At 39.3% G+C, this 13534-nt stretch overlaps 1 protein-coding gene across 8 annotated transcripts in view; it reads left to right on the top strand.

Moving 5' to 3' along the window:
* The window catches only part of MAP7 (microtubule associated protein 7), a 172993-nt gene extending 159705 nt beyond the window's left edge, over positions 1–13288 (top strand). For all 8 annotated transcript variants that reach the window (XM_038526120.1, XM_038526123.1, XM_038526118.1 and 5 more), the window contains 7 exons: positions 662–833; positions 950–1051; positions 1440–1490; positions 1593–1650; positions 4190–4292; positions 10343–10566; positions 12297–13288. In XM_038526120.1, coding sequence (XP_038382048.1) covers positions 662–833; positions 950–1051; positions 1440–1490; positions 1593–1650; positions 4190–4292; positions 10343–10566; positions 12297–12307 — 721 coding nt within the window. In that variant the 3' untranslated portion in view covers positions 12308–13288. The remainder of the gene's footprint in view (positions 1–661; positions 834–949; positions 1052–1439; positions 1491–1592; positions 1651–4189; positions 4293–10342; positions 10567–12296) is intronic.
* Positions 13289–13534: the final 246 nt, after the last annotated feature.

Genomic DNA, 13534 nt, shown 5'->3' with positions numbered 1-13534 from the left:
GTTGCTGGGTGAGATAGTTAAGCACCCCAGATTGCCTGCTAGGCAGGATGATAGGGACAGCTGGCTTCACTGGCCTCCTTCTGAGGCTAATAAAACCAATGTCAAGGACATTGTTCTTCAAACAAGCAGAACTGCACTTTGAGGGAGGATTGCATCCCCACTCCCACCCCCTGCCCCCTGAACTGCTAAGGGATCTTGGACACACCTACCCTTGATCCCAGCAGGGAGCTTACATGGTCCATCTTCCTCCTGTCCTGTAACAAAACTGTGACCTTTATTAATTTACAAAGATTACCTGGGGGGAAGGGGGTTCAGATTTATTACTAAAATGCCCCATTATGGAATTAAACAAGTCTCAGCCTTTACAGATAGTTCGTTGCACACCCTTTCACAAAACGAACTCTCCTCAGAATATTAGTGGTTGCATTTTCCTTCCGTGTACCACGAGGCGATGCAAGGCTTGGAAAACCAGGAGGAAGAACAGAGGATGGCTTCACATTTGGCCCTTGAACCACGCTGAGTGTGTCCCGAAGATTTTCCTGCCAGCCCTCAGAGCACACTGCCCGGGGCCCCAACCACAACTCTAGCCTCTCCTCAGGGAGCACCCCCCCCCCCCCCCCCCGCCCCAGTATATCTCAGCCACGTTTGTATTTTTTTCCAGACAAAAGAGAGAGGAGCTGGCGCAGAAGGTGGCGGAGGAGCGGGCGCGGCGCGAGGAGGAGTCCCGCCGGCTCGAGGCGGAGCAGGCCAGGGAGAGGGAAGAGCAGCTGCGGCGGCAGGCGGAGGAGCGGGAGCGGCGCGAGCGGGAGGACCAGGAGCGCGCCCAGAAGCAGGTGGGGGCCCCGGGCCGCGGAGGGGAAGAAGTGCCCGCGCGCGCCCCGTGCGCCAGGCGGATGCGGGGTGCCGCAGCCCTGCTGGCCGGATGCACAGGCCCACTTCTTATTTCCAGAAGGAAGAAGAAGCTCGCCTTCGTGAGGAAGCGGAGAAGGCTCGGCAGGAGCGGGAGAAGCACTTCCAGAGAGAAGAGCAGGAGCGCCTGGAAAGAAAAAAGGTGACGCGAGCCTCGAACAGAAGCCCGGGATGCTGTTCCCATTCTTCCCCAGCCCTGACGCCCCAGGACCAGGAGAGGAGCTCACTGCTCTCAGAAAGCAAGTGCATGCTGCCCATTCCAGATCCACCAGACTAGCTCTCAGGATGCATCATCTCCTCCAAAGAAATCAGTTTTCATAGTACGGCCCTCACCAAAAACACTTTCTTCCACTTGGTGAGGCTTAAGTCAGTTCAGCTTGACGTGAATAATGCCTGTTAAGATGAAGCAGTGGTTGTTACACTTACCCAAAGTAACAGACGTGTTTGAGTGACCCATTTACTTAGTGAAAGTGCCAGGCTAGCCTTCTTTCCATATCTGACTCCTTTGCTCAATTCTCCCTTTCTTGTAGCGACTTGAGGAGATTATGAAAAGAACCAGGCGAACAGAAGCTACAGATAAGGTACTGAGGTGGACATTTTAAAACAGTTCTTAGTAATTTATTTTTCCTTTACTTTCTCTTGTAACTTTAAGATTTAAATTTTTTTTCTTTCTTTTTATGTAGAAAACCATTGATCAGAGAAATGGAGATATAACCAAGGGAGCTCTCACTGGAGGAACAGGTATTTACTTCAGTGAATTCAAATATATTCAAATATAGAATTTTTGGATTCACTCTCTGGAGATCAAGATATTCATTGATTGAGAAGAAAAAGTATTCATTGACTTACAGAAGCTTAGGTGTGTGTCATCTAGTCCATAGATTTTCCCCTTATGTAAAACTCTCCCATTTCTGGCAGATATTTTTTCACATTTGTTTGTACTCTAATAGTGTACTTAATATTTTAAGTCATCTTACATTACAAATATCCATATATATAGGTATATGTTTGTATATATCTGTATGTATATATAGAGATATCTATACACATGACTAGAAGAATTTTCTTTGTGTTATAAAATTAAATTTCATTTATCATTTACTGTCTGCTAAAGTAGCATGAATTCATATTTGCTCTTAAGGGCTCTACACTTACACATTCTGACAAATTGTATTTATGACAGTTCTCACAAGAAAATTTATACCTTATTCCCTTCTGACTTCAGAATAGAGTTCGTTGAAATTAGAAATTAGTTGAAATTTCACTAGGAAGTTGTTGATGCCTATAGGCTTTGGACAGAGATAATTAATTTCTTGGTGATTTTATTTTATTTTTTTATTTCTTGTTCACCTTAGTGTATTAGTAGATTCAATTAATATTTATTAAATGGTCTCTTTGTGTCAGGTACTTCCTGCATACCTTTTCTTCTTTAATTTCCACTATAGCCTTGTGAGGTAGAAGTGCTTTATTTTGGAGTCAGCAAGCATTTTCAGAGACCTGTCATGTGCCAGGCCTTGTTACAGGTGCCAGGATTCAGTTTGAACAGGCCAGGCCAGGTCCCTTCCCCCCAGGAGCACTTGGATGGAGTGGCAGGCCCAGCTCATTCAGCTGGAGTCCAAGCTTATGATTCTTCTTCTGTGATCCCACATGGTCTTCATGATTGTACAGACAGGTGGTTGGTAGATAACTCATCATGCGGTCTTCCTCTTTCCTCATCTGCAATATCAATATGACAAGAAGGCACCAGAGATCCTTCACCTTCCTTTGCTGTTTTTTTCTCTTTTAAGACTGGAATAAAGATCAAATGAAATGATTTATGTGAAAAAAATTTTTCTGTAAACTCTAGAGGTTGCCAAATGTAATATATTGGTATTTTGGGATGTGGTTTTATTTCAACAGAGGCTGTCCTAGTTTCTCTATGTCATGATTTCTTCCTAGTAGCCTTTTCGTGCTTTTTTAAAGATGCCCTAATTATATTTTTTTGGAGAATAACCCTAATGATTGCCTCTTAAGCCCATTGTATTTTTACTGGTTGTCTCCCTGAATGTTATAATACATGGAGACTTTATGTAGGCATAGCCCCCAGTGGGTCATCAGATGGAGCGTTTTAGGATGTAAGGTACACCAACACAGGGTTGAGGGGCTGACGCTGTAGTTAGGGCATGGCCAGGTTCCTTGTTTTTTTGTTTGTTTTTCCATCTTTCCCCTTCCTGCTGTTCCCCTGTCTGTTTGTTGAATATTCTTTGTACCTCAGCCCCAGAAGCAACAGAAGCAAGAGGGAAGGTGCCAACTTGTCAGTCATCATATCAGTGTTTATCAACTCTCGTGTCTGGTTTGAGTTAATACTGCTCAAAAGAGGCCTGAGGATTATCTGGCTAACAAATAGTCTTCTTTTTCCCATCCCATGTGTGGTTGAGGGCTCAATGGTGTTGCCAGTGCCCCAAAGAGAATTCTAAGGCAGGCAGACAGGTAAATTTACTGATCTATCAGAAATCTTCAAGGCTGCCTATTACCAGCTTTGTGAATTTTGGCACTTTTAATAGTTATTAATCACTTCTTCAGTTATCAGACTCTCTAGACCTCTGGCAGCTCTACTGAATTTGTGCCAGGTTATGAAATAACACTTTCTTGGAATTATATTTCAGTTTTTCTTTCATGTCAAGCTGAAACCATAAACTGCCACAAATTTCCATGAATCTCTGACCTATATGAAGGTTTATAAGACTCTCCGCCACCAAATTGTTGGTTTAAGCTGAATTATAGCATTGAGCATTGAATGACAAGGTGGCATAGTAAAGTACAATTCACTGGCCTTCAATTCATGAAATCCCCTTTAAACTGAGTTTAAAATTATTTTTTTATCACTTAAGGTAATTCATGGTGATTTGCTCTGAATCCTTCAGAAAATATTCACCATCAGCCTGATCAAGTCAGCTTATTGCTGTCTTCATCAATCACTTTGGTTTCTACATTATAAACTTTTTGTTCAAAGTCAATTTAGTGCAAGCAGAAATAACACTGATTTCTACCGTTACATTGCGCTAGGCACTGTTCTAAGTATGTTGCATATGTTAATACATTTAATTCTCACCATAGTGTAGAGGGTAGGTATTCTTATTCATGAGGAAACTAAGGCACAGAAAGCTTGTGTCCTGCCCAAGGTCACACAGCTGGTAAGTAGCAGAGCCAGGACATAAATCCAGGCACTCTGGCTTTTGGGGTTCGGTTTGTTAATAGCGTAATAGTAACCCTTTGTCCCATCTTCTTTAACTGTGTCCAGTGGTATCTGCACTCCCATGTGTGACAAACTCTCCAGGAAATGGAGAACCAGTGGCCAGCCCACACGTGGTTACCTCACACCAATCAGCAGTGACTGTGGAGAGGTGAGTCAAATAACTGGGCCCTTTTTACTGATACACATGAAAGCAAAGCACTAATCCCACCAGAACTTCCTGGGCCTGATGGAATTTCGGAGTTTTAATGTGAAGATTTGTTTTTATTTGGTTCATTAATTTTTGGTAGAGCTAGTAATTCTATAGTCAGAGAAAGAGAAAATATCTTTTTTTTTCCTTGAGTCTTTAAGTATGATGGTTAGGTTTATGTGTGCCTATTAAAGAAAATTACAGGGAAGAATTTATTTGTATATATTCAACATGATCTAGACCGTATTCTCACCCTTTAATGGCATATTTTCACTGTACATAATATTCTAGTGTATCACAGGTTTGTTCTACAGTAAAATAGTTTTTTTTTTTTTAAGATTTTATTTATTCATGAAAGACACAGAGAGGGAGGCAGAGACATAGGCAGAGGGAGAAGGAGGCTCCCTGATGGGAGCCTGATGTAGGACTCGATTCCGGGACACCAGGATCACACCCTGAGCCAAAGGCAGAGACGCTCAACCACTGAGCCACCCAAGTATCCGTACAGTAAAATAATTTAGATGCTAGTACTTCTTATATTGGTAGAAGAGGCTTCTTGTTGAAGCCCTTGTTAGCTTCAGTTGCTAACATCATCCAAGAAAGAAGTGTGAGTTGCGGGGATCCCTGGGTGGCTCAGCGGTTTAGCGCCTGCCTTCAGCCCAGGGCGTGATCCTGGAGTCGCGGTATCAAGTCCTGCATCAGGCTCCCTACATGAAGCCTGCTTCTCCCTCTTTCTGTTCCTGTGTCTCTGCCCCTCTCTCTGTCTGTGTCTCTCATGAATAAATAAATAAAACCTTTAACAAAACAAAACAAGTGTGGGTTGAAAAAGATTACCCTTCTCTTAAAAAAAAAAAAATTTCCTTTCTCTTCCTTGGTGTTTATATTGACAGCATTGTAATACCACTCTCAAAAATAAAAACTCAGGGTTATACTTGCCTGTGCCTGAAAATCCAGTTATCAAGAACTTTTAGAAGTATTTGTAATACTGTTAAAAATTTTTCAGCTGTGACTTTTTTTAATTTACTTCTTTTATGAGTTTTCCTGTCTCTACTGCCAGTGTTTGCTGCCGTCAGTTAATTAAAGGTCCTCAGGTTCGTTTTTTTCTTAATTTAAAAATACACACTGCACGACGTTTTTATAATATTGGCAGCAGTGAAAAAGTAAGTCATCCTAAGATGTCCAAAGTCATAAGACATCCATTGATAACTTTCTGGGACAGTAAAACCTTTTATTTTTCCCACTATAATACCAAAGAAAAGAAGTTTCCTGAGACAGAGCTTATTCATAAGCTTTGATCTATGTTAAATAAATGTATCATTACCTAAGATATATAGTAAGTGATATTTTGTGCCTTTGGTTTGATTTTCAAAGAAAATATTCATCCCCAACTGCTATAATTAATGATATTCAATTACTTGACTTCAAAAAAAAAGGACACTTTTATGAAAGAGTAAAAAGTATCACAGAGGGAACCCCGTTATTATAGTATGGACCAGGTTTATTAAGCTACTGATAATTTTATCTGATCAATAACATTAGTTTACATTGGCTGACTTTTTTCAGTGGTAAAATCAACAAGTAATTAATCATTACCTGGAACATAATTTTACTATGTAAAATGAGATGATAAAATTCTATTTCCAATCATTTATTTCACCCGTTGCTTTTCTCTCTTTAAACCGCCTTAAAACCTCAAATCTCTTTTCATACAGTGTACCATGAGGTCACTTGGCACTGACACAATATTTATATACTCAGTTCAAACCTAATTCATTTGTCATCAGCCCTTGCCACATAAGCTGGTACAGTACAGTCTGAAATAGTAATGCAAAATGAAGCACTAAAATCATGTGGTAAAACTCAGCTTTATGATAGCCATGTAGATGATCAGACTATTTTATTAGAGTATTTTTTATTTTTATCAGAATGAGAAATGAATTTGTGAGAGTTCACATAAAGAATTGGACCCCATTTTGAGAAACACAATCCATTTCTGAATAACCCTGACCTATAGGGAATGTTTAATGTGCTGTAAGTTTGTTTCCCATTGCATGATACACAGAATTTGTGATACGTAGACTAAGAAACTCTGCTTCCCTCAGTTATTTCCAAATTTATCTTCCTTGTATTTATCCACACCAAATCTTGAAGCAGTTTGTATCTTCACTTAGCATCATCTTTTTAGTAACAAAAAGAAGTGCTTTTTATTTTTCTTACAGCTACCTATTTGCAGTCTCAAAGTTAGGACCCCTGGTCAGAAACTAGGTTTTAGGGAATAAGTCCTTTCTCACAATTTTCATACCTTTTGTAATTTTATGAATTTAGTTTCTATTTTCTTCTTGCTTTCATCTTACAAACTAGTATTCCTCCTATGCCTAGTCTATCAGTCAGGGTCCAGCCAGGAGAGAGAAACCAGGCAAATTAATTTGAATAAGGAAATTTAACATCAAGAAAAATTCATTGTTATTTGGGATGAGAATAACAGATTGCTAGTAAGAAGTAAAAATTTAAGAATACGGGATTAGCAGATATAAGGATCAGCTACCTCCCTGAGTCCCCTTCCCCGGGGTTTCCCTCCAGACCTTATTGGAGATGGTATGGCTATGACCCCACTAGATGGTGAAGTTCTTTTATGAAAGAAACTTGATGGTGGAATTTGCCAGGTATCTACCCTCTAGGATGCTTAGGAAAGCTGTTCAGCAAGAGGTGTCTCAATAGAGGCACTTGACCACAAGCTGGCCCTAGAGAGGTGCCGGGGGAACCCATCCTGCTGCAGGGGCTGGATGCTGAAACAGCCTCATGCCTGGCACAAGCCAGATACTCAGAGCGCCACGAGGGTGTGTGCAGGAGCTCGCCCAGCAAGCACAGCCAACCCAGGAAGCAAAATTTTCCTTGTGCCATGTCTCTCCAGCAGCCTTAAATGACAAAACTTAAAGATTGTGCCAGCTGGCAAAGGAAAATGATTTCAAGGGCCTAGGTCCAGTTTCAGAACTGAATGACCTGTGTGATGCCCGAGGTTTCTAGTGTTCTCAGCCTTCAGTGTGCGATACTTTTAAAAGCCTGAAAGCGATTCTGCTTGCCCAACAGGCTCCCCACTGACAGTAGGTAGATTAAAGAGGATTGGGGTTACCAAATATCTGGCCAGCGTTTAAAGGTACGGAGAAATAAATGAGCCTGGGCAGGATGCTTCTTACTCTGGAAACCATTTTGAGTTCTTGAGAACTAGTATCTGTAGAGGGAGGAGCCCGTAGAATGGAGGAGAATGTTTATTTGTGGAGAAGAAACTTGCTTTGAAACAAGAAACAGAGGATACAGATGAATGTGTGAGTACAAGTATGTATGGAGTATGGAGGAAGGAAGACATTATTTTAAGTTTCTCAGGTCATTCTGATATATTCATCTACCCCCGGCAGAGAATCTGCTCTAGAAGCTAAAAACTTCTCACAGGCTGCTGTCTTACCCTGCTAATGCCCAGAAGACATTTCATGCCTGTTCATAGCCCCAGGCTAAGATCCTTCACTCTTGAGGGATTTGCAGTAATTCTGGTTTTTTATCTAGTGGTTTTCCTTCAAGTCTTTCCTTTAGTTTGCCCTAAAGGAAAAATAAGATTCCCAGGCCCCTGTCATTCAAACAGAAAGAGATGTATCACTCTTAATTTTAAAGTTACTTGCAAAAAAATTAAAAAATAACAACAAAGGTACTTCTTATGACATGATAATAAGCATCAAGAAAGAATAAGGTCCTGGATACAGTAAGCCATATGGTCTGTCAGATTCCCACCATGGTCCCAGCTACCTTCCCCAGGTAGATTTTTTTTTTTTTTTTAAGTAATCTCTACACACAACATGGGGCTTGAACTCATGACTCTGAGTTCAAGAGTCGCATAATCCTCTCACTGAGCCAGCCAGGTGCCCCTTACATATATTTTAGCAAGCGAAGTGTACAATCTTCAAGACACTTGCATCCAGTTTCAGCTGCCAGAGTATAGTCAAAGAAAAAGAATTCAAAAGCTGGTGTTCTTACCCTAAGAGGACACATAGATCAGATGCATATTCCCTGACCCCAGTGACTTCAGTTTCAGTTTTATTGTTTCTTCTGGTGACAGTATCTTCTGAACATTTAATAATTGGCCATCCAAAGCATACAGCACAATTATTCCTCTAATTGCTAACAAGTAATGGGTGGAGAGATCAGGTAGGAGTGGGAGGGGAAAATGAAGTCAACTACTGACTCAAGTCTGGGTTGTCATAGTATTAAAACTTGTTAGCACATGCAAGCCTGGAAGGTGAAGGCAAGTTGAGGTGGCCAAGGAACAGGTCTTGGAGATGCATTCGTCTTCTTTATCTTTTGTCAGAACTTCTGAAGATCACTTCGGGATGAGAACCAGACTGTTTCTCTGGTTACAGAAAGCCCATTGGTTTTGGGAAAAAAACAGGAGGATGGGTATGGTGGCTGATGCAAGCATTTAGAACAGTGGATATCAGGCACATGTGCACGCTTGTGCCCCCCTGCATCACTACTGTGATGCCAAGGCTCCTTGGTGAAATAGCAAAACACTATTATACTCTGTGTCTGTGTACTGTTTTTCTGTTATTCTTCACAGACTTTTACAAATATACTTTCAATGTATTCTGCAATACTTTGTGAGGCATGTAGGACAAGTATTTTTTTTTTCTAGAAGAAAAGTTTAATTAAAAATATACCAAAATATCTAAATCAAAAATGCTTGAGAATGTGTTCCACAGAATCATTATTTCTTGCCTATAGGTAAACTTATTTCCTCAACAGGGTAAAAAGAGCAGATTTCTCAAAATAAAAAGCAATGGAAAAATTGGATGTATATTAGCTTTACGGTACCATCTGGGAAGGAGACAGAAAAAGAGTTGATTTGCTAAACTTCAAGCATTTGGCATTATACCACAGACTTGATTTTCTGATCTCTAGCCTCTTACCGTAGACCTTTCTATAGTTAAACATTCAATTGATGATCAGTATGTATTAGAAGTTAAAACCTTCACAATTTTTGCTTCATTTTTTAGTCTTTTCCATTTAAAAATTTTAACTAGAATTTTGTCAAATAGGGTCTTTTTTGATACATGAGCTGAGCACTGAACAAAATATGAAGCTTGCAAATATATGTATACTACTGCACTCAGATAAAGTGAATAATCTAGTATTTATTTGCATGGGCATTTTTTCTGCTGCATTATAAAGCATAATAATGAACATATAATGGGTTTTCAATTTGTCTATGGAGCCTCTAAAGAGAGGAAAAAACCTAAGAGAAACTGTGGGTAGAAAATGAAGGATTTGATGGCCAATTAAATGTACCTCAAAAATAAATCCAAGATATTAAGCATGAATTAATGAGAAGGTGGGGTCAGAGGCAGATTTAAGGGGCAAAGATAAGGGTGGTCTTAAAAAATATACCTATAAAATTATGCACATGTTTTAGGAAGCCAGAGGTACCCAGGAAGGGCTAGCATATGGATAGCCAGGTACTATACAAAATGTCATAACGAGCAGAACACAGGACCAGAGATCAGGAGATCATGCATTCAGTTTGGACTGTGTCTCAGTAGTTCTGGGACTCTACCAATTATCCCCCACACCCCCTGAATTTCAGCCCCCTCATCTTTGAAATAAAGGACCTGATAAGAGCTACTGTTTTCTCAAACAAAGGCATGTGAAAATGCCTGCAGTAAAAGTTGTTAAACATGAGTTGAAAATCATCTTTTCTAATGGATACATTGTTTCATTTGATAAATGTTTATAACAAAAAGAACAGATTTTTTTAAAATAAGAATGTAAAATTGCAAATATGTCAAAATTCACCATGTTTGTGAATGATATAATCAGTCTTAACATTTGATTCTAAAATGATTTGTTGTAAAAAAAAATAAAAAATAAAAAATAAAATTATTTGTTGTAAAATCGTTTTTGATTGTTTCAAAAATGTATTTTCTAGTTTTAATGCTAATTCCTTTCAATTTTGATTTTTCCAACCCTAGTACTCCCAACTTGGAAAAACAACCAAGTGAAAATGGAGTATCTGTGCAGAATGAAAATTTCGAGGAAATTATAAATTTACCCATTGGATCCAAACCATCTAGATTAGATGTCGCCAACAGTGAAAGCCCGGAAATTCCTTTGAATCCAATTCTGGCCTTTGATGATGAAGGGACAATTGGACCCCTGCCTCAGGTAGATGGTGTTCAAACACAACAGACAGCAGGTAAGCTTGCCTCAAGCTCCCTTCAGTAACCATCACCAATATGTGGCACTGCATGAGAGGATGAGACTTCTGTGGTTGACTATGGCAGCTTTGTTCTTCTAGGGACCACATGAAATAGATTGTATAAGGATTGTAGAAATTGAATTTTGAGTTGGATTGAGCAAATTCTAGGGCCTCTCCTGTTCCCACAAGTAGGTGTGCAAATCTAGTCTGTATCACCCACTGGGGGTGTCCATCCCCTTTCCTCACAGAGCAGTCCTCACTACCCAAAACACACTCACTGTCAGAACATGCTTCATAGGAAGACAAGTACTTCATGCCTCACCATAACGTAGGGACCATTGGGCCTCATTCTGCCTCCTGGTTTTTGTTCTGTCTTTCCCAGCTCTTCAGATATATGAAGATTGCCATCCTGTTCTCCCATTTTTCTCTTGTTCAGGTTTAGCAGCTTGGATGATGTACTCTTGTCCTTTTTAAACGTAATAAGATAGTTTGAATTTAGCTAGCGGGCCCCATATTCAGAACTAGGAGCATGTGAGCCCAGTGGTCTTCTGTCCTTTGTTGAGTGACTATAGCTGTTGTTGAAACAACCAGCGACTCTCTCATATCGTTTCTGGGACTCACACTTGACTTGAAGTCTTTGTGCAAAAAGAACAATAGCTTTATGTGATCCAAAGAAATAAGGAGCAACATCAAAAGTTATCAACTCAAGGGTCACAGCAGCTCATCAGTCTCAAAAAATAGCTGGAATAATCTCAGCTCTGTCGCTATTCCAACCTCTTTGAATTCTGTCAAGGTAGATCATTTTCATGTATCAACCAGTATCTCTTTATACTATTTTGAACAGAGCTGGCCAAATTCAGCATGTTTAAATGGAGCCAGTGCAGAATTATTTGTGGTCAAGTTGTTTTGTCTTTCAGATTTCCATCTGTGAACTTTGTTTAACTCATATTTTCCACTTTAACTAGCTAGAAAAGCCAATGTTGAAGCACCTAGCCAAATAAAGCTAGCCTTTTTTCCTTCTCTAATATACTGACCTGGGAGTATAACTTGACTTTACGATTCACTTTTCTAGATTGTAAAAGGAAGCTATAGGCCCGTCCCAGGTCTGACGTTCTCTTTCTTAAGACTCTGGTAATACTGTGATGACTTGCATGTTCCTGGAAGTGCTCCTGGTGCAGCTTCCTATCTTGTCATGCCTCAGACTCACAGAGAGGCAAGGAGCATCCAGATGACTTTCTGCTTCGCATGCCAGGCCTAAACTCACCGTCTGATTTATCTGCCGTTGCATTCTCCCTGCCCCTTCCCTCCTGTAACTTCTGTAGGGACATAGTCAAGTGTCTATGATCTTAAGCGGTGTAGGGGTACCTTTGGGGTCATGACTGCTTTTCAACACATTTATTTGGCCATATCTTTGGAGCCTGACACATCAGGTGCTGAGGATGTAAGACCAATGAACGTAAGTCCCTAACATCAGAGGAAAGTAAAATTGGTGTGTGTCGTTTAGAAAAGTAAATGATACAGCCCAAGTTGAAGTAAAGGATGTGTTTTCCTGCTAGTGGTAGAATTCATTAAAATATAAGATTCTGATAAAATCACCTATTCTTATATAAGACATTGTATAGAAAAAGCATGGTAAAGATTTAGAAATGTAAGATATTACCACAGTATTCTCGAAATAAGATCTTAGATAAATATTAATCTGTTCTTTCTTCTATCTCCTCATATAGAAGTTATATGAGCATTTCTTCTGAAGAACCAAAGCAGAAATTTAACAAGAATTTCTACAATTAATGGAATTTCTTCCATGCTATAAAGGAGCATCCCCTTCCTCCAGTTTTCTAAAGATTTCTTGACCATCATTTTGAAAAGACTTTATTAAAACCAGCTAAAGACAACAGACTGGATAGCTTTTCTAATAATTTTCGCCAATAGAAAAAAAGTTCCTTATTCTTCAGTACTTTAAAATGGCTTTTGCCAGTGTGCTCCTTCTTAGCAAATCAATATTTTTCGCATTCTTTAAAAGATGAGAGCATTTGGCTATTTAAAAAAAAAATGGGTTGACTAGGCATGATTTTTCACATAAATATTTTGGTCTTTAAAAGCTAACATAAAATTGGCACAAAAAATTTACCTTTTACAATATAATACTTGAAATTTAAGTACCTCTTTGCTCTACCAGTAGAATGAATAGGAGAGGAGTTTAAATTAAGCCTGTTTGTTTAAATATTACTGCAGAGAGTTCTATTTGTAGAAGCAAACTATAGGCAGATTACCAGGTTCTTGTAAATGCAATTTGTACATGGACATTCTGCAAACCCAGCTGTCACATTCTTGCATCTCTTTTTGCAAAAGTATACTAAACAGTTTTAAAATATGAAAAAAACATTATTTTTTCAGAGCAAGAAAATATACTGTCCTCTTAAATAATGTATTTATAAAGTTTTTCCAGATAAGCTAATCAAATAAATTAGAACAACATAACAACATTGCAAACTTTGATTTATTAGATGGCATTCCTTATGTTACTATGAGAGAATGTTTGTGATGATTCAGGGCTATATCTGATGTCTGTATATTGCTGCTGTCCCCAGGGATGATGGGACTTACCCTTTGCCTTACCTGATCACAAATTATTGGGGAGGGGGTGTTTAAAGATTTAATATTTCTTTAAATAAAAAAAGAATTTGGTTTTGCTCGTTTAAGAGCAATGAAAACATGATGGAATGTTGATTGTGTTTGGCATACGGAGCACCGTGCAGGATACCTTCATAAATGTCCTCATCTCTGCGTGGCACCATCAGCTTTGGCTCTTCACTCTTCACTTTTGCTGCTGATCTTAGCTATGCAAACCTGCACTTTCATTTGCTTAATATAATTCGATTTTATTTTACCATTTTAGAAACTACTAATAATATTGAAGGAGAAGGGATTCTGAAGGAACACATTTAGTTTTTTTGCAGAGTGT

This window comes from Canis lupus, chromosome 1 (assembly GCF_011100685.1).
Source record: "Canis lupus familiaris isolate Mischka breed German Shepherd chromosome 1, alternate assembly UU_Cfam_GSD_1.0, whole genome shotgun sequence".
NCBI classification, from domain to species: Eukaryota; Metazoa; Chordata; class Mammalia; order Carnivora; family Canidae; genus Canis; species Canis lupus.
The sequence above is the reverse complement of the archived record's forward strand: the minus strand, read 5'-3'. Positions and strand labels throughout refer to the sequence as shown.